The sequence below is a fragment of the Hipposideros armiger genome, unplaced genomic scaffold (assembly GCF_001890085.2).
Source record: "Hipposideros armiger isolate ML-2016 unplaced genomic scaffold, ASM189008v1 scaffold_461, whole genome shotgun sequence".
In the NCBI taxonomy this organism is placed as follows: Eukaryota; Metazoa; Chordata; class Mammalia; order Chiroptera; family Hipposideridae; genus Hipposideros; species Hipposideros armiger.
In genome coordinates, this window is record NW_017731811.1 from 1,667,868 (window position 1) to 1,690,718 (window position 22,851).

A 22,851-nucleotide genomic window follows, 5' to 3' on the forward strand; every position below is an offset into this window, starting at 1 on the left:
TGGTGATGGTGGTTATGGTGATGGTGGTTATGGTGGTGTTGATGGTTATGATGGTGATGATGATGGTGGTGATGGTGGTGGTGATGGTTATGATGATTAGCGTGCATTGTGTAAAAAAGTTAGCATTTTTAAATGGAGGCACTGCACATAAAATTTAGATCTATGATATCTCTTGAAAGACTGGGAGATGTAGAAACTTTGGGGCACATTTCCTTGTAGGAACAATCACTGAAGTCTGGGAAGAATGGACCTCATCCATAGATCAGGAGAATCAGGCTCTGTGAGACTAGCTCCACTATTTTTCTTGCTTCCTGAAAACATGCCATATGCCACTTGCTACTTATCAATCATTAAAACAAAACAAAACCAAACAAAAAACAGTGTTTCTCCGACAGTATTAATCGTACTCCTTACCTTTCAGCATATTTACTGACTTCTACCACCCATGTCCAGGCGGTGGGTGACAGAAAATCTACAATGTTCCAGGCCCCTCGCAATATTCCTCAGTTTTACTTTTCCAGATTCATTCTGCAATACACACTATCCCTCCTTCTACAACGTAGTCTTTCTGCAGACCACACCTGGCAAATTGCCCTTGCCAAATACTTGTATGAATCCAGGTCTCCATACAAGCTTGTCTGCTAAGCAGAATTTCCTTCCTTCCTTCCTTCCTTCCTTCCTTCCTTCCAATTCAGCCTTGCTGGGTTAAATCAAATGTCACATTTTCTGCAAAGCCTTCCCCACTAACCCAGGCAGAACTACCTGCACCATTACCTATGTCCTGGCATCATTTAGCATTGCATAATAATTCTTTTAAGTGTGATGACTCCTTCTAGAAGGTGGACTGTCTCAAATAAAGAAACATGCCATTCATTCTTGTTTACCCAATGACGAAAATGGTGGCTGGACAAATGAGGTTTCCCTAAACGTTTCCTGATAGAATGGCTGGCTGAATGAATACTTTGGAAGAGTGTAAGTAAAGCTAAGAGGCTGCAAGGGTCTTCAGATAATCCAGACTTTCATTTCAAGTGACCTGGGTGCCTCTTGGTACAGAGGAAAAACCATGTGTTGCATAGTTGGGGCGGCTGGGTTGGGATCTTGGCTCTGTCATCCTTTCACGCATTTGATCCAGGAGGAGACACTCAGCCTGGAGCCCTGATCTTCTCAGGGGTAAAAGCGGACAGCTGTACCTTTTCCCGGGTACGCTGCTGCTGTGACATGACAGGCTGTGTCTGGATGTCCCGGTACTTGGAAGGCGTTCAAAAAGTGCTAGTTTATTTGTTTTTCTTCAGCATGTCCTTAATGTACCCACTGTGAAATTGTTTTCCAATCCTCTCTGTCCTCACGTCAGGCCTGTCCCCTCAACACCCCACCAATACCCAACACTGACACCTTCATTGTTTCTGTCGCGCTTACATAACTGCTGGCATAAGCGCCCCATCCTTCAACAGGCAGCCCCCCGCCTTCCCCGGCACTCACAACCGATGCATCGAAGGCCCTGAAAGACCAGCAGAGACTGGTCCCGTGACGGTAAACATCCAGGTATTCTCCCCTTTTATCTCCGCCACCTTGTCCTTGATCATTTGTTTTTCCTGTCTTTCTCACAGGACTGAGCACAGAGTAGATGCTCAGTAAGCACTTGAGAATCACCTGTGTATCTACAAGATCAAGTGGGAGTTCAGAGAGGTTATGTAACTTGTCTGAGGTTAAACAGCACAAGGGGGACTTTGTCAGTAACCAAGAGCCAGTTTTCCCTTCTCTGGGGCCCTACTATTTGCTGGGTCACCATGAATGACCTGACCACGCTAGGGCAATAATCTGAACCGAAATTGATAAACTGCCCTCACTACCAGACATGTATTCCAACCAGATCCAATACAGGTGAGAGCACAGCACAGAAGGGCTTTACCTAGTATGGGGCTCAAAGAATAATCCCCTGAGATGCCCCGGAAGGACCTGTGGTCCTCATGCCCAGGAGCGACAGATGAGTTCCCGGAAGGGAAGGCTGGAAGCATCCCGCAGATTGCCAGGAAGGCAACATCTTCCACAGGAAAAGCTTCCACAGATTGTTGGGAGGATGTGCTGGGCCATCGACCGGCTGTCCCCATGTTATCCTCATGTTAGCCTTTTCTGTATCCTCAGCACAGGACCAATCCAGCCAGGAAAGCCACACCCTGCGGGGAGCAGACATGGTGGCCCCACCTCTCTTGTGGGCTGATATGTGTGAATGAGTCGAAGCATGGAAAACTGTTGCAAGGATGAGCGTACCTAGTAAGCATCACGTCTCACTGTGGCATTACTATTCCGTGAGTGCCTGACACGTCTCGTCACCACCCCGGGCTCCAGCCTTGCAAAAGCACCATAGCATCGTAGTTAGGTGCTCACAATAGGACACACTGCTCATATCAAATTCGCAGGCCCCCGGCCATTGCCAGCTGTGTGTTCTTGTGCAAATGACTTAGCCTCTCTGTGCCTCAGATTTATTATCGGCAAAATAAGCATGCGATGAGTAACCAAGTCATGGGAAGGTCTAGAGATAGGAATAAGAATAACATGCAGACAGGTTTAGCTGAGGGACTGGCTCATAGCAGACTCAGTAAATGGGTGCTGGAAGTTGTGGTCCTGACAGCAGCCTTGGCAGCAGCTGGTTTAGATGAACCAGCTCAAGTCAGTCCTCCCCCAAATCGCGAGTGTCAAAACTCTTCCTCCCTCCAAAGCTGATTGGTTAAGTAAAATAGCGCTTCCCAAAGCAACCTGTGCTGTGCCTTCTCGTGTCAGACTGCACCCCCTTCTCCCATGGCCCAAACCAAAAATGAAGACACAGAGGTTAACCAGGATGTGTATACATGGAAATTACAGCTTTGAAACTAAAATATGAGCACTTCGAATTCAAACGAGCATTTGTGGGGATGATGGAGACAGTACCTTGGAATCAGGGGTAACGCCAAGAATCGGGACACTGGGTCACTCTACCCAGCCGTAATGCCCCCCTCCAAAACACAGTCGTGAAGATGCACAAAGAAAATTCCAGTAGCTCCTGTGAGCGAGGAGACTGCTGATTACCATTGGAAACTCGAGCCCCGGTGGTGGAGGCAGCACTGTGCTCCTCTTGGTTCATTAAGCGTTCCTTGACCTGATTCTCCTCTGAAAGCCAGACTGACCGGCTGAATGAGCAAATCTAAGAATATCAACCCTGCACATCATCTCTGCTGAGATCAACAATGCTTCAGGAACCGACCCCTGACCTGTCTGGGGATGAATGGCAACTGGGTTTGGGAATTTGTTGACCTTGCTGGAGGCAAACAAAAACACCCTGGGGACTCTCAGGATGGGGAATGAAAAGCCAGCCGCTCCCTACATGTGCCCGTCTGCCCTCCCCACAGTCTTCTGTCTCCTGTGCTGCAGGTCCCTGCAGGAGCTGGGCACAGACACCGCGCCAGGTGGCACAGTGTCCCTGATGTGCCCCTGGGCCGTTCTGCCCACATGCCATGCACACCCTGTGCTCCCTGTAAATGGACCAAACTACCTGAGCTACACACACCCTTTCCTCTTAGAGGCTGAGGGCCTAGACTGGCATCCCCAAGGCGTGCTCGGCCCAATAGAACCTTGAGCCAATGAGATGCCTGCTCCCTTGTCAAAAGAACCCCATGGCTGAATAAGGGGGAGAAATTCAGCTTCCTCTCCCTCCCTCTCTTGGGGATTCATGAAAACTATTAGCATAGTAAAGCCCCTCAGAGGTCCCGCAAGGAAAAAAAATAGACATCTGTTGGGTTTTTGTTTGTACCAGACGTTCTCAGACTTACTCAATGGCCAATTGGCCATCCATCTATCTGTCCATCCATCCATCCATCTGTCCATCCATCCATCTGTCCATCCATCCATCTGTCCATCCATCCATCCACCATTCATTATACCATTTCAATCATCCATCCACTATTCATTCCGTCTGTCCGCCCGTCCGTCCGTCCGTCCATCCATCCATCCATCCATCCATCCATCCATCCATCCATCCATCCATCCATCTTGCTATCTATTTGAATATCTGACTATTGAGAATTAATTATGTGTTAGCTCCTGTGCAGAGTTCTTTACTCCTCCTCCTGTTCCTCTTCTCCTACGTCTTCGTCAGCGTCTTCACACGCATCATCAGCAGCGGCAGCAGCACAGTTGCTGCCATTTATTCAGTGCTTACGTTGTGCCGGTCACTGTACTAATTTCATCACCCATGTTAGCTCAGGTTAGCATCTCTACATCCCGAGGAAGCAGAGCCTGTTACATTCCCTGAAACACAGACAGGATCACTGAAAGGTGAAGCTAATCGGGCAAGAAAATATAGCTAGTAAATGACCGAGCTGGACCTTGAATGAGGGCTGCAGAGCCCTGGTTGGTAACTGTGATGACAATGCCTTTTTCGGCATGTGACAAGCATTCGCATGCTCTGAGAAATGCTGGCCTGGACCACACTTACGCTGAGTGGCCTCTTTAGCTCCTGCACCCTCAGCCCTTCACTCAATCTCCACCATGAGAGGCAAAGGAAAACACATGCAAAGCCAGTCAAGACGGCTGGACAGGGCTTCAGGGCCTGGGAAGTGGCGGGCCTTCACCACGCCCCAGCGAGTCCTCAGAAAGTGGGGAACACCTCCCGAGCAAGTGGGGGCCCAGGTCAGCTGGCAGTGAGCTGGTCACATGGGAACACCAGCCATCAGTAACCACAGACGAGAAAACAGCGGAGGGGACCCAGGCGGGATGCTACACAGCTTATCCAGAGACCGTTCCTTGTTGCTACACAGCTTATCCAGAGACCGTTCCTTGTTGCTACACAGCTTATCCAGAGACCGTTCCTTGTTGCTACACAGCTTATCCAGAGACCGCTCCTTGTGACTCTGAAGCATCACCTCGGCCTCCAGGGCTGTCATGTCCTGGGCAATGTCTCTTATCCAGGCCTCTTCTGGGGGTGAAGTGGTGATGCTTAACTCTTATTCCTGATGCCTGGACCACTCTGAGAATTTTGCCCTCATCCCAGAAAACTGCATGTAACTCACAGAATTTTCCATATCATTGCAGGGGGTTGACGGCCCCTGTGAAATTCATCAGTGGACCTTTGAGGGGCCTCTGCACCCCGGCCAGATTTGGAAGTACGTAGCGAATACGTGCTGTGTTTCCTATAAAGGAAAGGCATGGCTCGAGTCAGAATCCCCTCAGTCAGGCTCAGGCTAACAGCTCAGACGAGCATTTCTGCATGGAGTCAGGTTGACACGCACACCAGCACTGTGACTCTGAGGATGTGCAGCTGCTGTCACGCAAAGGGCTCTCACCCGAGATTGGCATGGGGGAGGTTTGCAAGAAAGCATAAAGGTCAGATAATCCAGGGAGGTACTAAGACATTCAATATTGTCAGACAAACTCCGACACTAAGAGAGCCAAACACACGTCCTTAGCCTCTCGTCCAATAACGAGCATCTCCCTAAGAGAGGGGCTAGTGTGTCCACCGACGCTTCACCTTCAACTTCAGCCCAGAGAACAGACACCACCAAACCAATGTGTGGGTGTTGGGTACGGTAGCGCCCCCCACCCCGCCCCCCAATGCAGCGCTGGGGCAAATGGGGGCAGGAGGTATATACTTGTGTCTTCAGAGCCTGCGCAATCTGTTCTTGCAGATAAGACAGAGATAGGAGCGACCCAGGGCCAGGCTGTGCGAAGCTGTACCGCTGAGCGTCTGAGAGGGTGAGCCAGAGGGCTGAGCACTGCAAATGGTTTTGCCACGATGTCATGGCCAGGCAGCTGGTGGCAACAGAGAGCCTCTGACAGGTGGGCTTTCCAATGTCCCAGATTAGCAGTACCCTTCTGGGACTCTCTGGGGACATCAAAAGAAGAACCATCCTGGGTGACCTCATTTCCTTTCTGATTCTTACATTGCAATCTATTTTTAAATGGTTTTTTTTTTTAAACAGACCATATATACCATTTACTATTGGCCAGACACCTTCTAACCCCTTTCTGTATTCACTCATTAATCTTCATCACAACCCTATAAGGCAAGTCCTGTTATTATCCCTGTATTACCCATAGGAAACCTGAGGCACAGAGAGGTTAAGTAACTTGCCCAAGATCACACAGCTTGTGAGTGGTGTACCTGGTTCCTGAGTCAGGTACGCTTCTGCTATGCTGCCTCCTCCAGGAAATATTTGAAAATATAGTTCTGCTGGTTTCCAATTCACTAATGAAAAACAAACTTATTTTAATTTTTATTATAGTAGTGATGTAGCATATTGGCTAGGAACTCAGGTACTGGAGCCACACGAAGCTGAGGTACAAATTCCGGCTCTGACCGCTTCTGACTGTGCGGTCTTGGGAAAGTTACTTACCCTCTCTGAATCACAATTAATTCACTTATGTATTTGGAGGCAGTGCCACTGTCCTCACGGGGTAATGTACCAAGGCACTTAAAGCATTCCTTGGCTACAGTCCGCTTGTATGTGTCTGAGCTTCATTCAAGGTGGCTCTGACCTTGGCAGGACCATCTCCATTTACATGGATATCAGGCAGTTAAGTAGCTACTCTCTTATTCCTGGTGGATGCCAATCATCCCGGTCTCATGAACCAATAAGTCCTCGTGTTTGCTCCAGCTAGTTTGAGTTGGGTTTCTAAACCTTGCAGCCAATAGATGCTGGCCTGATTCAATAGTAATGGTAAGAAGATCAGATACACATATACAGGTGCACAAAAGGAAGTCATTGAAGACACTTTTTGCTTATTTCTTAAAAACACTTTCATAGAACTTTCTAAGTGCCGAACACCATTGTAAGCACTTTGAAGGCTGTACCTCATTTAATCTTTTAATAATTCTGTGGTCTGCTACTCACAACAGCCCCACTCTACAGATGAGGAAATGTATGTAATTCGGAGAGTTTGCATCCTTCCAGGCTAGTTGAGTGGGAGGCCCTTAGCCATGGTCCTGTCTAATTTCAAGTCCTGCTTTCTTTCCTCTGCAAGCTCTGCAATACCAGGGATATGGATGTATTTGCTAAATAAGGAATCCTGGAAGTCCACTGAGGAGTCTGCAACAACACTCATTATAAACCTTGCATCCATGCGGAAACCTCTTCTAAGTGAGTCCTGAAAAAACTGCCTGGGTGATGAACGAGAATTTCAAAGTACCCTTCCAGACAAACCCCAGTGCTTTAGCACCAGGCCAACACAGGCTACACCATGTCCAAGCTACATTCAGACCCAACACAGAAACACCGACCTGAAACCAACACACCACAGTCCACATCTTCTGTTTAAATGTTTGGCAGAGAGCCGTTTGCCCCTCTGCAAATGTTTATAAACTTATTGAGCTGGCTGTTTTGTACTCATTTTTCTGCACACCCACCATCACGGATCTGAACTCAACAAGTCAGCATTCCTGAAAATATTTACTGTATTTCTTTGCATCTCCCCCAACAATACTGAATAGAGCTCAGTGTGGAAATTCACAGATTCCAGGGTGGCCGTTTGTTGTCGGATTACCATCCGGGTACCTCCCTTCCTTTGGAGGTTGGTGGCTGGTCTCACAGATGAATGCTGCCTTTAGGACCAAAATAGAACAAAGGGACAAAAGGGAACTGAAGGATTTAAAATTAGGATAAAAAAAGAAAAAGAAAACTTGGCGCTAGAGTGGCCTTCCTTAAACGCTTAAAAGTTACCAGTGATGCCCAACTTTTAGTGTGGTTTATCCCCATATGGTCCCACACTCCCACCGGGACCTAACATTTGCAGGCGCTATTTATCATTCTGGCTAGCGGTGTGCTCATCTGCCTACCTCGCTAAGCAGCCCTCGCTGTTATTTTTATAATTACCGGGAGTCTTTTTCATGTTGCACCCTGCCAGAACTTTGGCTCACCACACACCTGTTCTAGTCGGAACACATGGAGAGATGGGGGTGGGTCTGCAGTGCAGACAAGTGGAAGGCAGCCTTCCTGCCGCTATGAAACGCCAAATCAAAAAGAAAGGAGCAGACCGACTGGAAGCCACTAGGCACATTTTTTAAAGGCTGCATTCGGTGCCACGTTACTATTTAACCAACACTCTCTACGCTCATTGGAGTTGGTTTATCATATAGAATGCATGATGCGCTATTTTTTTTTAATAGTAATTCATTTGGTCATCATAATCTGGCAACAAATGTCATCGCCCCTATTTCACAGATGAGAAAACTGAAACAAAGAAAGTTAACATAAGTTGCCAACGGGCACACAGGATGGCAACGGGCAGATGTGAACCAAATTTAAGCCCAAGTACTCAAGCGTGGAACTACCCTACCACGCCGCATTCTGACCAGCATCACCATCATCACCAAACATCATCACCACCAGCGCCACCATCTCTACCATCACTACTGTCACCAGCATTAACACCAGCATTCCCACCATCATCATTATCTCCACTAGTACAATACCATCACCATCACCACCATCACTGTCACCACCACCACCCTCCACACACACACACACACACACACACACACACACACACACTACCGGGGGCTGCGCTGGATGCTGTATGAACAATCTCATGCCACGCTCATAACAACCCTACACTCCTGAGCCTGCTGTCACCTCTATTTCACAAATGTAGAAACTTAGCTCCAGAGGAGGTAAGACACATTGCCCCTTAGCTGGCCAGAGGTCCCTAAGATTTGTGCTGCTTCTCAGGCTCCTGACACCCACAGGAATGCACTTGACTCCTGTACTCCTCTGACCAGAAGGGGGGTATGGAGGCACTGTCCACTGGACATTTCATCAGGCTTTCTCTCTATTCCTCACCCACCCCATGACAAGTCAGATGCTAAGATGTGAGCGCTGGGGCAAAACTTTGTGTGGCAAACTCTGCTACCAAACAATGCGTAAGACCTGCTGATGAGATTTGCACTCTGGCCAAATAACATCCAGGGAGCTCTGGACTGAAATATGCTGGAACGGGCTTGTCATTTTCTCTGGTGAAGCCCCCCACACACCCCAGGTCACAGCCTCCTGAGACACTGCCTCCTCACCATGTCCCTCAGATGTACCCCCTAGCATATTATATTTGTTCTCTTTTCTGAACACTGGCTTTGGGGGATGGAGAGGTGACACACAGAGCACCAGGCTTGTTTTTCGAAACTCGCACTGCCGTCCATCTCTCTGTCAACTCCTAGTCCAAGCAACCGTCATCTCACACCTGAATTATTGCAGTGTTGTCCTACCTGAGCCTCTGCTTTCAATCTTGTCCCCCTCCAATCTCTTCTCCACAGAACAGCCAAACAACTAGTCTTTTTAAAGGCAAAATTCAATTCTATGTCTCCCCTGCCTAAAGCCCTTTGATCTCCCTCCGCCCCTTTTTTATTTATTCTTCTTGGAATTATCTCTAACCTCCATATCAGTGCTTCCAAAAACTGGATTCTGGCCCCTGTCTGCCCCTTTCCCTCTCTTTCACTCTATTCCACACCACTTGGTCTTTTCTTAGTCCCCTGAAATCAGCCAGGCGGGGGACAACCATGACACATACTCTCTGCCTTAGGAGGAAAGATTTTCTCACCACCCCCCCACTCCCATCTCTATGCCTTCCTCCTATTTCAGGTACGTTTCAACATCACCTCCTCAGAAAGAGCTTCCTTCACCCCTAAATCCACCCCCTACTGCTTTCTGTGGACCCCTCTCTTTTCTTTTAGGGAGTTTATCACAACTTGCAACACAGGTTTCTCTGGCTTATGGGCTGTCAGCCCCACAAACTCGTAAGCTCCACGGAGGAACATGAGGTTGGTTTCCTTGCCTCTGTAGTCTCAGTGACTACACCACTTTCTCAGGTAGAACAGAGGCTAAATAAATATTTGTTGAGTGAATGAGTGAATTAATTATTAACCAATTACTAACGTGAGGGCATGAGGTCTGAATTAATCATTGGGGATGTCGCATGCTTTGCTGGGGGTGACTCCATAGGTCTTTCACACATAGATGACAAAGTATTAGGGATTTCCACAAATGGGTAAAATCCTAAGGCGATAGCTATCTTCTGTACTGTTAGTAATTGCTGGCTTGAATTAACGACAGCGTGATTTTGGAGTGTGGCGAGTTGCTCTTTTTCTGATAGACAAAGTGAAGGGTCCATCCCTCATATTAACACATCATCTTCTTGGCATGAGACAGGATGAAGGAGGAAATGTGATTGTATTTTGTGGAAATTGATATTATTCACAAAGCCAAGAAGAGCTATCAGAATAAAGGGATGTTTGTTTGGGTGAATCACCAGCTTTGCACAAATCCCAGGGGCTAATTGCATAATGGGTCTTTACAAAACGCCATTAATATGGGTTCGGCTGCTTTCTCTGTTTTCGGTTTGAAAATAGATTGTTTAATAACCCATCAAAGCTATATGTAAACCAAGCAAACAATGGCGCAGCTGTTGTCTGCTGTCTTGCGTCTCGTAGACATAATTAAAGACAATGAGAGGCTCATGGATTCACATAATAGAGAACAAATGCAAACAGAAAAATCTGTACAATACGAATGTGAACTGTTTGCTGGACACCTGCTTTCCGAGTCCAAATATGTATCACATTTCCCGTGATGAGAAATTGTTATAAGGCTCTTTATTATCTTACATAAATTCAAGCGTTCTGTCTTCGACTTTTCAGGAAGACGAGGCTGTAAAAAGTAGGTGTTTCAACTTAATATCTGTTTCCATTTCGTTACCACTGACAGTGACCCTGACTAGCTTCAAAAAAACCTTTTTAATTTTCTCATCAGCATAAACATGCATAAAAACCAGTTTGCCCAAACTTTCACATTTAGAAAAGAAATTCAAACCCTGATTTAGGTGGGCGTAGGTTCAGGCTTTATTCATTTTTCTTTGCATTCATTCGTTCATGCATTTCTTTGTGTGTGAATTTTACTAAATTGAGATGTTTGTTTCCTCAAAGCCTTACAAATCTTTTATTTTATTTTTTTTAAGTTAGGTATATTTCCTAAATGAAGACTTCACCTTATAGAAAGATAATCCTGGATAGAACATTTGAAGTATCACTCTAATTTTCTAAATATTCTGGGTTTTTTCCCCTCAAACTCCTACTCAGAGATCTGGTAGTTTTCAGTTCACAGTTCTACAGGGGAAGAAATATAACCACACACAAAATGAAACACATGATATAATTAACAGAACACAAGTGCAATCCAAAAAAGAAACACAAACAAACAAACAAAAACCCAGGGTTTTTCTCTGCAGATATCCTGAAAGAGGAATTGAGGATTCCAAATATAACATTTGATTATATCATTTTCCCCTTCCAATTAGGAAAAAAAGAAAAAAAGAAAAAAAAAGCTGAGGTTAAAACCAGCTTTCTGTGCTTTACTGAACAGGAGAAAGTTTCCAAAATCCAGAATTCTCAACTTGGAAAATAAATATCTTCACTCATTTTCAAAAACAAAGTAGAATTCTTTTTCCTTGAATAACTGAATTAAAAAAAAAAAGCCTCAAAAACCCCATTGTTTAAAGAGCATGGAGAAGCTCTTCTTTGCTTGCAGGGAAGGTGACACAGCCTACAGTACACTCCCACCGTCTCCCTTGTCTGTTGTTTTTGATGATTTGGAAGGCAGGGGAGGTCTAATGTGATCTGCATCTCTGTATACTAATAAAATGGAGTCGGCCCATTTTCACAGACAACACCATAAGGCATACACACCACCTGGGGAATACACAGGGCCGTGATGCCACTGTGAAAAAAACCAACCAGCCCTGATACCCCTAAGATACATGCATCCCCTCCTTCATTCATTCTTTACAGAAAGGCTATGAAAATGTCCCTAGGTGAATCTGATTAAATACACACACACACACACACACACACACTCTCTCTCTCTCTCTCTCTCACACACACACACACACACACACTCACTCACACACACACACACTCACTCACACGCACACAGGATCTCAGAAGCTCAGCAAGGTTGTAAAGCACTAAATTCTTTTGATTTATGGAGCAGCCTGCACTGCATTGAGCGAAACAGCACGGCAAGCTGGGACCCAGCTCCCAGAAATTCCTTTATTAACAGGACCAGGCCCCGCAAGTGAACAAAAGCAGGGGTGCATAAATCATTAATGCGGTGCCCGGCAGTGACTGCATTTCCTGTTAGTTGGAGAGCTCCTCGCGCACACAGGGATTTGGGGGTTGGCGCTGGCTGTGGAGACAGTCACTCTCCATCCTTCTCGGAGGGGACCTCGCGCGCTCTCTTCCCCCAGCCTCCCCCAAGTCTGGCGGCCTCACTGGGTGTTCTCGTTTATTCTGACAATAACCATAACGACTTAAAAATAAAATCGCATACAGCTTCAACGTGGAAAGCTCTGCTGACCGACTCGATCCCTTTTGGACAAGTTTTGCCTTTGGAAGCAAACAGAAATGAGGGCGGGCTTGGTTAAGTGCAGTCATCTGTCCACGGTGATGGCCTGGCGGGGGCCTGGGGCAATCATGCAGAAAGAGCAGCCTGCCTGGGACAGTGCAGAGAGCGGGTCCTGGAGTGAGACAGGCTGGGCTGGTTTTAAATATGGGCTCTTCTACCCACCCGCCTCAGATCAGCCACTAAAAAAAAAAAAAACCCCGAAAGGATTCGCATCAACTCCCCAGAGGCCTTTTGGGGGGGATTAAATGAGGTAATCCATGCAAAGCAAAAGTGCTTGGCAGAGTGCTTGTCACATGGTACTCCATAAAAGTTATTGATTATTTTAATTATTTTAATTATTTTAGCATCATTGTCATCATCGTGGTTGAGGCTGGCTGGGTTCTCTGGTTACCTAAATGATCACACAAGCGGCATCTCCTACTGCTTGCAGAGCAGCCTCACTTTTTGAATGGAACCAAAAGGAGACTTAAAAAAAAAAAGGAAAAAGAAAAAGCGTTCTCAAGAACCCTGAGTCACATGTTCTAAATGGAGACCCCTAGTGGAAAGTTCTGCCATTGCACCCTGGAGAAAGAATTTCTCCACTCCCTATTTTAACTGCTCATCGCAAACACTTAGAAAACAAGAAAAACAAAAAGAATAACAGAAGAAGGGGAAAAGCAAAATAATAATATTAATAACAACAACAACAATAATAATACATAGTTTTAGGCAAGTTATTTGGATGAGAGAACCTGTCAGACAGTTTCAGTAGAGACAATACATAGTTCCAAAGCGAACTCATTTTTCCAGAAATTCCAGGAGTCAAAGGAGGAGGCCCAGGCTCCGTCACAGGACAAGCCCAGGGCCTGAGAATACATGTGTCGGCCGAACAGTCCTTCCCAAAACAGGGGCGTTCATTCAGGCGTCAGTGCCAAGCACCCGGCACGGCTAAGCCCCAGGAAAATTGCCCCCGACTCTCCCAGCAGGCACCCGCCACATTCGGGCTCCCAGGAATACACTTCAGCCTGTGCCCAAGTCCCCACATCACAGAATAATGACATTCTGAATAGAAATAAATGAAGCCCCTGCAGTGTGATTCTGTCAGCTTTTGAAAGTAAATAACTTTGCTACTGACAAGAGCAAGACAATTTTTATTTTCCCTCCTCCTGTCACAATGCATTAATTGAGATGTGCAGCCATATTACAAGCCAATACGGCCGGCAGGCTGGCAGTTGACAGGAAGAGAGAGAGGAGAACCCAGGACAGGTACAAGGGACCAAAGAACCTGAGCGAGACCATCACAGCACAGCCCACACTCTGCATCCTTGGCAGGACATGGGTGCATAGATCACATCGATAAGGGTGAAACAAAAAATAAAAAACGTATGTTCAGCTTCAATAAACAGATGCCGCTTTTCTGTGATTCTTTCTTTCTTTCTTTCTTTCTTTCTTTCTTTCTTTCTTTCTTTCTTTCTTTCTTTCTTTCCTTCTTTCTTTCTTTCTTTCATTTCTTTCACAAACATCTATTGGCTGCTCACTGTACCCAAAGCACTGTGCTAAGTGTTTCTATCTGCATCTTACTTCATCTTACAAAGAATAGTTATGAAATGGTTCTTCTTAACATTATTTTCCTGAAAAAGCAGGGGAAGCCCCCAATTAAGGACAACAAACAGCTCAATCCAGGTGGGTTAGCTACATGAGTAACAGGGTTAGGATCAAGTCTTCAGCTCGGGACTTCTGTCTTATAGGACTGCAGAGATAGCAATGTTTTTGTTAAACTCTGTTTTGGAGGGGGGAGCTGACACCAACTGGTTCGAAAATGCTGTAGGTTTCTCCTCTGAATTTTGTAGGATTCCTGAGATGGACTGTTCAATACTGCGAAGGGTAGAGCTCACTGATCATTCGGTTTTTAGCTGCCAATATTGCTCATCGCTAAGGAAAGATTCACGGAGGGGTGGGGAGGGGAGGGAAATCTCGCAGCTCTTGTCCCTGCATAAGAACAGAGCTCGCCCCGTGCCTGGATTCGGGCAGAGAATCAACAGCCAGCAGAACCACCAAGGGAAGAGTGAAACCTATGCTGCCATTTCTGATAAGGGGGGGTCTAGTCCTCGAGGTGAGGCCTGGGCAGACATCAAACGCCAAAACAGAAAAGTCTCATTAAGACTACACCTCTTCGCATTTACTCATCAGGACTGGGAAATCCGAGGCACTTACATCCTACAGCTGCCTGGATTTTGTTCCATTGCTGAAATGGGAGGGGAAAAAAAAAAAGTCGTTCCATCTCTGGGAACACACACTAACCTCCTAATGCTTTTCACTCTGGCTCCAGTCCCTAATTTCAATTCCGTGTGTGTGTTTAAAGACAACATACAGAACAAAACAGCACGGCTGCTCCCCACCTGGGGCTGGTGAGTGTTACAGCCCCCGGCACCCCCTCCTGGCCTATCCTCGCCAAGCCCCCACACACTGGGCGCTGTGGACCCCCACTGCCGCTCCACCCGAGGGCAGAAGAGGTGACGCAAAGCAGATAAGGAGGGCCTTGCTCTTTTCAACATGGGTCAGGGGAGGAATGACTGATTCCACGCGGGACGTGAACGGGGATTCCCAGCAGACCCAACGCGCCCAGACAATGTCTCCCACAGCGTGGAGCTGCATTGATGGCTCACAAGATGGCGCAGGGGTGAACAATTTAACGGATGCCCCATGAGGACAGAGACCGTCGGCGATGGAGAAAGTCTGAAAGAGCCGTTGGCACCTCGCAGGAGGTCAGGAAACATGGGAGGAATGAATGAACATGTGAGTGAATAATCATGGCATCGTACGTTTGGAAAAAGTATATCATAGCTGTGATTCTGTGGCTGTTCATGTATTTTGGTTTGGACAAATCTACTTGTAAGTTTAAAATATAGGTGAATTCTAAAAATATTAAGTAGATGTCGACAGTGGTGATGAGTGACTTGGTAAAAGTCAGGAAGAGGGAGCCAGAATGCCTGAAATGAGAGAAACAGTGGACCCTGTTAACAGTTTTCAGCCTAGTAAGTCCATGTTGTAAGCACCTTGATGGGGTTTGGGCAGAAGATACCAACGGGAGCCATGATACTCCACAAGGAAGGCCTTTCTTCAGGCTGCAGTGAAACCCTCTCTCCACCTCTGACCCCAAACCTGTTTCCAAACCACTGGGTTAATCCCCACCTCGGGAGAGGTCTTCTCTCAGGCGTTCAAGGAGCATTTGTTTCCACCTTTTCTCCTTCCCAACATGGCCCCAGGGGACACAGAAAGCCAATCCGCAGGCACTGGCACCCGACGTGTGACCCAGTTCCACCCCTTACTGTGTCCCCACGCCCCTTGACTTCAGGCACGCTCTTTTCCAGACGAGGCGTGTGCACTTTTGTCCCCCATTCTTGGAACAACTTTCTTAACTCTTCACATGCCTCGTGCTCTCTTATCCTCGGGTCAGAAAAGGCATCACCTCCTTGGTGACCCTTCCAGCAGATAAAGGCCAACAACCAACACCAACCCACTAAGCCTTTACCCCATCACCCTGTTTCTTTCCTGCACAGCCAGCCCTGTTTCCAATCTGAAAATACCCTCTGGATTCACTTGTTTCGCATCATCTATTCTTCTTTTGCTGGAATAGGGTGGCCGGGACATTTTCTTACTGATTTGCTGTGATACCCTCCATGCCTGGAAACAATCTTTTGCGTGGTCAAATGAAAGACTGAATAAATGATGGAAAGTGTGCTCCAATAAACCTGTAAAAAGGGGTAGCAATCACTGACTCCCTTTGCTTCTAAGGTCCTAAAAAGTCCAAATGTACTCATTCATTCACTCACGCATCAATTTTATTTTATTGAACAACTACTATGTACTAGACTTTATTCTAGCCATTGTGGTTAGAGTAACAGACGGAATGGAGAAGTCTCTGCCGTCATTTTACTTACAGTTAGAAAAAGCCTGGCAAAGCGCTCTCTAAACTATCTGGTGCTTAACAAACATAAGAAATGCAAATTAAGAGTGGGATTAGAGGTAAGATCCCAAGCAATAAAAAATCGGTCGTTTTGCTCTTTTTCAGCCAGGATCAATCAATCAGTGTGCCATGGTCAGAAATAGCACCCGAACCCCTTTTTCCCAAATGCTCTCAGTAGCCAGACGGTTCCAGCCACATACACTTTTTCCTAACCCTATGCCAGGCCCACCGATTGCCCTGAGGGACCCTTCCCAAAGCCACTTCTGCAACAGTTTCTCCCTGCCGTGCTAGTCTGCAGGTTGGCTGCTCAATTCCCCAGCTAGCTTGCACTCCACGTGCTTGAAGGGCCGGCCAGGCCCCTCCTGAGCTATTGTGAGTGAGAGCTGACCTTATTTGACACAGCCCCTCTCCATGGGGCAAGCCACATCACGCACACAGCCACAGGCCAATGCTCAGCCCTGCGAAGTTCTCCTGGGCAGCTCCCGGAAACAGGAAACTTTACTGATGAATAGAACTTTCTTTGCTTTTCTTAATTGAATTAAACAGCACACTGGGACACCTCTCCTCATCCATTAGAAAGGTCTCTGCAGATGGGGCCATTACGCCCACACTTTGTCTGCCTCCTGCACAGGATGGCATCTCCTGCGCCTCGCCCAGCCCCCCTCCAGGCACAGACGCACCGACCTGATTATGTGTACAATGCTGCAATGTCTTTCTCTTCCAGAAGACCGTTATTTGCCTGACGAACTACACTGTTTTCACCCGGCCAATATGAATAAACAAGTATGATGTTTCCTCTTGGGACAGAGAGCCTGGTTAAATGCATCAGAAACCCCTAAAAAAAGACTGTCTACCCTCAGTCCATCAGCTACTGGACAATTACTCAAGGGTCAGCTCTAAGGAAAATAGAGGCCAGGGAGCCCTGATAACACGGGCAAAGACAGAAGCTGCTGGTGGTGTGTTAACACGGAAACTGCCATGAAATGGCAGGCATAGCAGCTCACTGGCGCAGGGTTCCATCTATGGGCTAGCAGAAACTAACGATTTTCGTGAGTGAACATCGGGTTAAATAATCTTAAATCAGAGGCCACCCAAATAACTCTGCATTCAATACCCACCCTCTCCCCTCCATAGGTTCCCGAAATGGGAGAACCACAGGGCGAACCCCAGCCCCCCTAAGATATGGGCCTTTTCTGGCCAAGAGCACAGCAATTCACGCCTCTTCCTCTGAACCGGAAAAATCAAAGGGACCAGGAACATTGGTTTATTAACCAATTGATGGCAAAGGATCTCTCTAGAAAGGGCCAGAGGACCTAGGTTCCATCCGGCCGGCACCCAGGTCTGGGAATGTACTCATTCAGGCCACTTACATGCCTTAAACAATTCAGACGTGAAGATAATCTATCCTAATTCTTTTCTGCGTTATTGACACTATTGACTCCCCCCCACCCCACAGCACAATCTAATAAATCAACATGGGATTAAGCCAAGAAGAAAGAAGGTGATAAAATGCCATTTGGTCCCCTATAAATCATCTGCCGGAGCAGCACAAGGTAAGTAGCTGGAATGAGAATTGAACTTGTCTACGCAGCCATAATTGTTATGGCCTACCTAACGTTTCCCAAATTTATAACGTGGCGGCGCATGGGGGCGGTGCCCCCCTCCGAAGCCTCCGTGCCCGGAGGAGCCCATCTTCCTGGCGACTCTGTGCGGACTGAGCGCCCCTTTCTAATTAAAGACAGAAAGGGTTGATATGCAGGTTTCAGTTCAATTGCTTTCGATCTGAAGACGTCCGCAGTGAGCAATGGCTTCATTTACCAGGAATTACCCTTTGTACAAACCACTTCACTATTTAAAACAAACCCCATGGATCATGATTAAGTGGGAAAAATGACCAATCTTCAGATATTGACAGTGGCGTGGCCCACTTCACAGGTCCTTTGCTTCTCCCACCCGTTGAAGGTGGATTTTAAGCATTTGACTTGTTTTCAAATTCAGGCTGATAAAAAGGTTCTCTCGGTGAATAGGATCTGACAGACGAGAAGCTTTCTCCAAAGGGTGCTGGGAGATACTGACGGGGTTTAGGAGCAGGGAAAACTAAGTTAATATGCTACTTCTGTTCTTTCAGGGGGTTAGAAGTCAGTGTGAATCATAGCTCTGGGGGAACCTGACACGCTGTGCGTGTCAGAAAACAAACCACCTCTGCTCTGTCCGCAGCCTCGCCAGAACTTTCCATGTGATGGGTGCTCTTTGCTGTGCTCCATATGACTTAGAATGGGTATCGAGCATCTCGAGACTTGTGCATTGTGTGTGTGTGTGGGGGGGTTGTTCTCTGTTTTTCTCTCCGAGGAAAACAAAACATGTTCTTTTTTGACCTCGCTCATCCCAAAGCCCCCAATTTGGAATCTGTATTCAGACACTTCCCTCAAAGCAAGAATGCTTATATGGGTGTCCACTCGGGAAATCCTCTTTGGGGGATGTGTGACTTTGACGTCCCCCTGAGAGAACATGATTCACTGGGAAAGAAGGCCCTGGATTGAACCGGTGCAGTGTGCTGAGAATGGAGGCTGAAGCGAGGGCGGCCCTGGACCCCAGGACTGCAGCCAGCTGCTCCAAGGTTCACCTGTCCCTCCCATCTGGGGATGGTCTGCAACCCCAAGATACATGCTCCATGCTGGACACATACAGGCGTGTGTACTACACGTGTCTATATGCATGTGATGATGTCACTGGGTTTGGTATCTAGGTGCCACAATTTGGGACGATGCCACATTCTCTCACCTTGCAATTCCAACCCAGAGTAACATTTCCGATGTTCAAAGAAAGGAGAAAGAGGGGGAGACATGGAATGATAACTTGCAAAATAACTAAGGTAGAGTTACCTGGAAATAGGAATAAGTGAAATGGAGGAAGGCAAATAATTGAAATACCAAAGTTGCCTCCTCTTGGGCCTGAATAAATAAGTTCTTGGTGGAAACAGGATTATGTCGTTTTCACATGGTCATTCCGAGTGGACTCGGATGCCGAGGTATCCCGATTGATTTTCGTTTTCTATGAGTTGTCTGAGGAGCAAATCCAGGAAGGTGTAAGAAGAAAGGGTGGATGTCAGGGCTGAAGCAGAGAAAGCAAATGATGAAGTAATTTGCCTGAGCTGTTGGATGAGAATAACCACCATATGCAATTTCATTCCAGGAAATTATATTTCAGGGAAGACTTGGTGCCCCCCCCCCCATCCCCATCAGAGTTTGTGCACTCAAAAACCAGAATGATAAAGGCCAGTTAGGTCTTAATTATTCTCTTATGCAGTTGGTGATCTGAATGACAAAGGCTCCTAAAATATGTTTCTTTCTAAATAATAATAATAAAAGGTTTCCAAAGAAGATGGCATTTATCATAGAGGCTGCCTGAGTCATCCACTGGATTAGCTTCCTCGGAGAGTACAGAGGAACCCTCTGATCATCAAAATTAAATAGAGCTACAATGATCGTTCCGGATGAGCAGCAGATAGAAAATATAGTGGCCACGTCTAGGGGAACGGTGTGCAGGTGGTATCAGTCAGTGGTTTGTGGCGTTTGGAGTGCACTGTTTCACACCCTTCCTCAACCAATGGTCTGGAGTGCTAAATAAAAGCAATGCCATGAGACTTCTGTACGAACTATTATGACAGCGATGGCTCAGAGAGATGACCTGAAGGTATAGCTCTCTCCATCCTGACAGGAAGCCTTCAGGAAGGGTCCCTGGGAGGTGCAGCTAGAAAACCTGATTCCCACTAAGACAGGCACAAATAAATGTCTGCTTGTCCTATACTCTAGGCATTTAGAGAAACTCAGTAAAAAAAACACACAGGCACCCCCCACACACACACACACACACATACACTGCATTCTGACATGTGTCATAGCATCAGCTTATCCACAGTTCCACTCAGAGCATTACATCTGCTTCAAGAGGGGGGTGCCTTCCACAGCGTGAAAACCACCTCCCTCTCTTCATACGGGACCACTACGCTGATTTAGTCACTTCTAAGTGTTTGTTATGGCTGCCTTCGCTCCCTCGGATCTCCCCTTTCCAGAGCAGGAGCGTTTTTTTGCTTCTGGGAGAGCCTGCCAGGCAGATGCTGAGAACCGCGGCATTTATCCTATATACTTGTCCTTTCTGTGGCAAGAATAACCTCCCACTCAAAGTCCACTGCATTCTTTTCTAAGTTGTGCCTAAATGGGCAAACCAATGTGACGATCTCGAAGGAAGAAACATCATTTGAAAATCATAACGCATAAATCAACTGTGAGAAGACTGAATACCTATAGCTCTACTTGCTAGGCGATGCTGTTCAAATGGATTAATAAATAACATGAAAGAAATGAATGAAAAAGAAGCCAAAGATCAACTCATATCAATAATTAGATTAAATTCAATTGAGGATTAGCAGCTGTAGAAATGCTTATTAGGATACTTTTCTGGTGGGGAACTGGTCTAACACTATACACACACTACACACACACACACACACACACACACACACACACACACACTCTCTCGCAGCAAAGGCACAAAAAGGCAGACGAGTCCTATGACATGTTACCAATAGGCTTTGGGGAAATGTTTCCTGGCACAGTGAACTTCATGAGAAATGGAATAAAATAACATTTAAAAGGATAAACCAATTTGTTGCCAAGATATTAAAACAACACACACACAAAGGCTGTTCTCAAAAAAGACTTGCAAAAGAAACATACAGCTAAAAAAACATACATTTTCTGGAGGCAACCAACTTGATCCCCAATTCCCCAAATGTTTCAAACAGACTTTCGGCGTTTTATGAATACATGTATTCCTACCACACAGATTGACTTGGAGGTTCTTTGGAGAAGGAGTCCTCCCCCACGCACACACACACGCACCCCCCGAGTACTTGTAAAGGAAGTTTAGTGAACCACAAGGACACACAGGTAACAAATGGTACTCTTGAAGGTACTCCATTGAAAACCAGATAAAACCACTACAATCACTGTTAACTCCTCATACAGCAGGACCAGGATCCCAGGGCTGGAGAATGACAAAATCCTTCTAACCCTGCCAGTCACATCCAAAAGCTCTGGCCCAGTGAGGAGAAGCCACATGTCACCTCTCAAGGCAATCCTGAGCTGCTCCCCAAACCCAGGAACCAACTTAGGCGGCAGCTCTCCTGGTAAATCAGGAAAGGAAGACAGGCGACGGTGGGAGGGAAACACCCAGGGAAAGACAGAAGCACAATGAAAGACGCTGAAATGTACACAGAATGGAAAATAGACACAGACTCCCTCGGCAAGACCATTAAGGCAGAGTGGTGGAGGCAGAAAAAGCCTTTACACAAAGCACCAAAGACAGCATCCTAAACAGCTCTTCATCACAGCACTGCCTGAGAATTTGGAGGCAGGTTCCGGGGCTGACATGCTCCAGAAACCCGAAGGCTCCCGTTCCAAAAGCGACTGAATATAGCACCACCCAGGCAAACTTGAGAAAACAAAAACACTGAGCATACACACACACAGACATATGCTTTTTTTTTTTGGACTCCCTATTAAAGCCGCTAAATTAAAACTCCAAGCACACGCATGCCTCCACACAGATCCAAACTCGGCATCAAAGGGTTTAGCCCCAGATCACCACGGGTCGGGCTCTGGCACCAGAAAGATGCAAGGAGCAGGCAGTTTGCAATTTTAAACTCCCGGTACCCAAGCTCGGCGGAAGCAGGCGTTGGAAGTAGTCACAGAGGTGCAAACACAGCTGGGCACACGGGGTATCAGGGATCCTCGGAGAACCAGGGGCTGCGATGCACCCCCTCCCATCCAAACGTAAGAGCCCCCTCCCGGACCCCCTCCAAGATACCAGAGCGATGCGGGGATCAAGTCCACGGGGAAGCCGCGTGCCTTACCTGCTGTAAGTACATAAAAGTCAAGGCACACGAGAGCTGGGGACACATGCCCACGTTGGGGAGCGCCACGCAGGTGGCCCCCGTCAGAGGATGCTGCATTTTGTCTCTCTGGCGCCCGCCGAGCACGAGTGGGGACGCTCGCATGCAATCACGCCGATCTTTGCCTGGTCGCTACAATTTTTTTTTTCCCTTTTTAATTTTGCTGATTATCTAAGTCAAACCCCGGTGGCTGTCTCTCTTCTCTCTCTCTCTCTTTCTCTCTCTCCCTCCCCCCTTTGGGTTTGCTAGATCCCAGCGTTCTTCTGCCTCCAACAACTAAGACACTTGAGAGGAGCAGGAAACTATTTTGTTTCCTTCATGGCTGCATTGGGGTGTGCGTGTGTGTGTGTGTGTGTGTGTGTGTGTGTGTTGGGCCTGCTTTCTTCTGCCTCTCAAAGTGGCAGGTGCCCCCGCCCCCCGCGAAGATGACAAGACCAAGCGAAAGCAACTTCAGTGAAAGGTAGAGGGGGTGGCTGCCCTCCTGGAGATGCTGAGTGGGGCTGGGGTGGGGGTAGAGCTAAGGGCAGGGGGTGGAG

At 47.0% G+C, this 22,851-nt stretch overlaps 1 protein-coding gene and 1 long non-coding RNA gene across 13 annotated transcripts in view; one reads left to right on the forward strand and one right to left on the reverse strand.

Moving 5' to 3' along the window:
- The window catches only part of RBFOX1 (RNA binding fox-1 homolog 1), a 406,097-nt gene extending 383,583 nt beyond the window's left edge, over nt 1-22,514 (reverse strand). For all 12 annotated transcript variants that reach the window (XR_002126609.1, XM_019666158.1, XM_019666149.1 and 9 more), the window contains exon 1: nt 22,277-22,514. Coding sequence is in view for 11 of the 12 variants with exons in the window: in XM_019666158.1 (XP_019521703.1) it covers nt 22,277-22,420 (144 nt within the window). In the remaining variant the exon portion in view is untranslated. The remainder of the gene's footprint in view (nt 1-22,276) is intronic.
- Nucleotides 22,515-22,567: 53 nt separating this feature from the next.
- The window catches only part of LOC109395278 (uncharacterized), a 1,801-nt gene continuing 1,517 nt past the window's right edge, over nt 22,568-22,851 (forward strand). The window contains exon 1 of the long non-coding RNA XR_002126610.1: nt 22,568-22,775. This is a non-coding gene — a long non-coding RNA (uncharacterized LOC109395278). The remainder of the gene's footprint in view (nt 22,776-22,851) is intronic.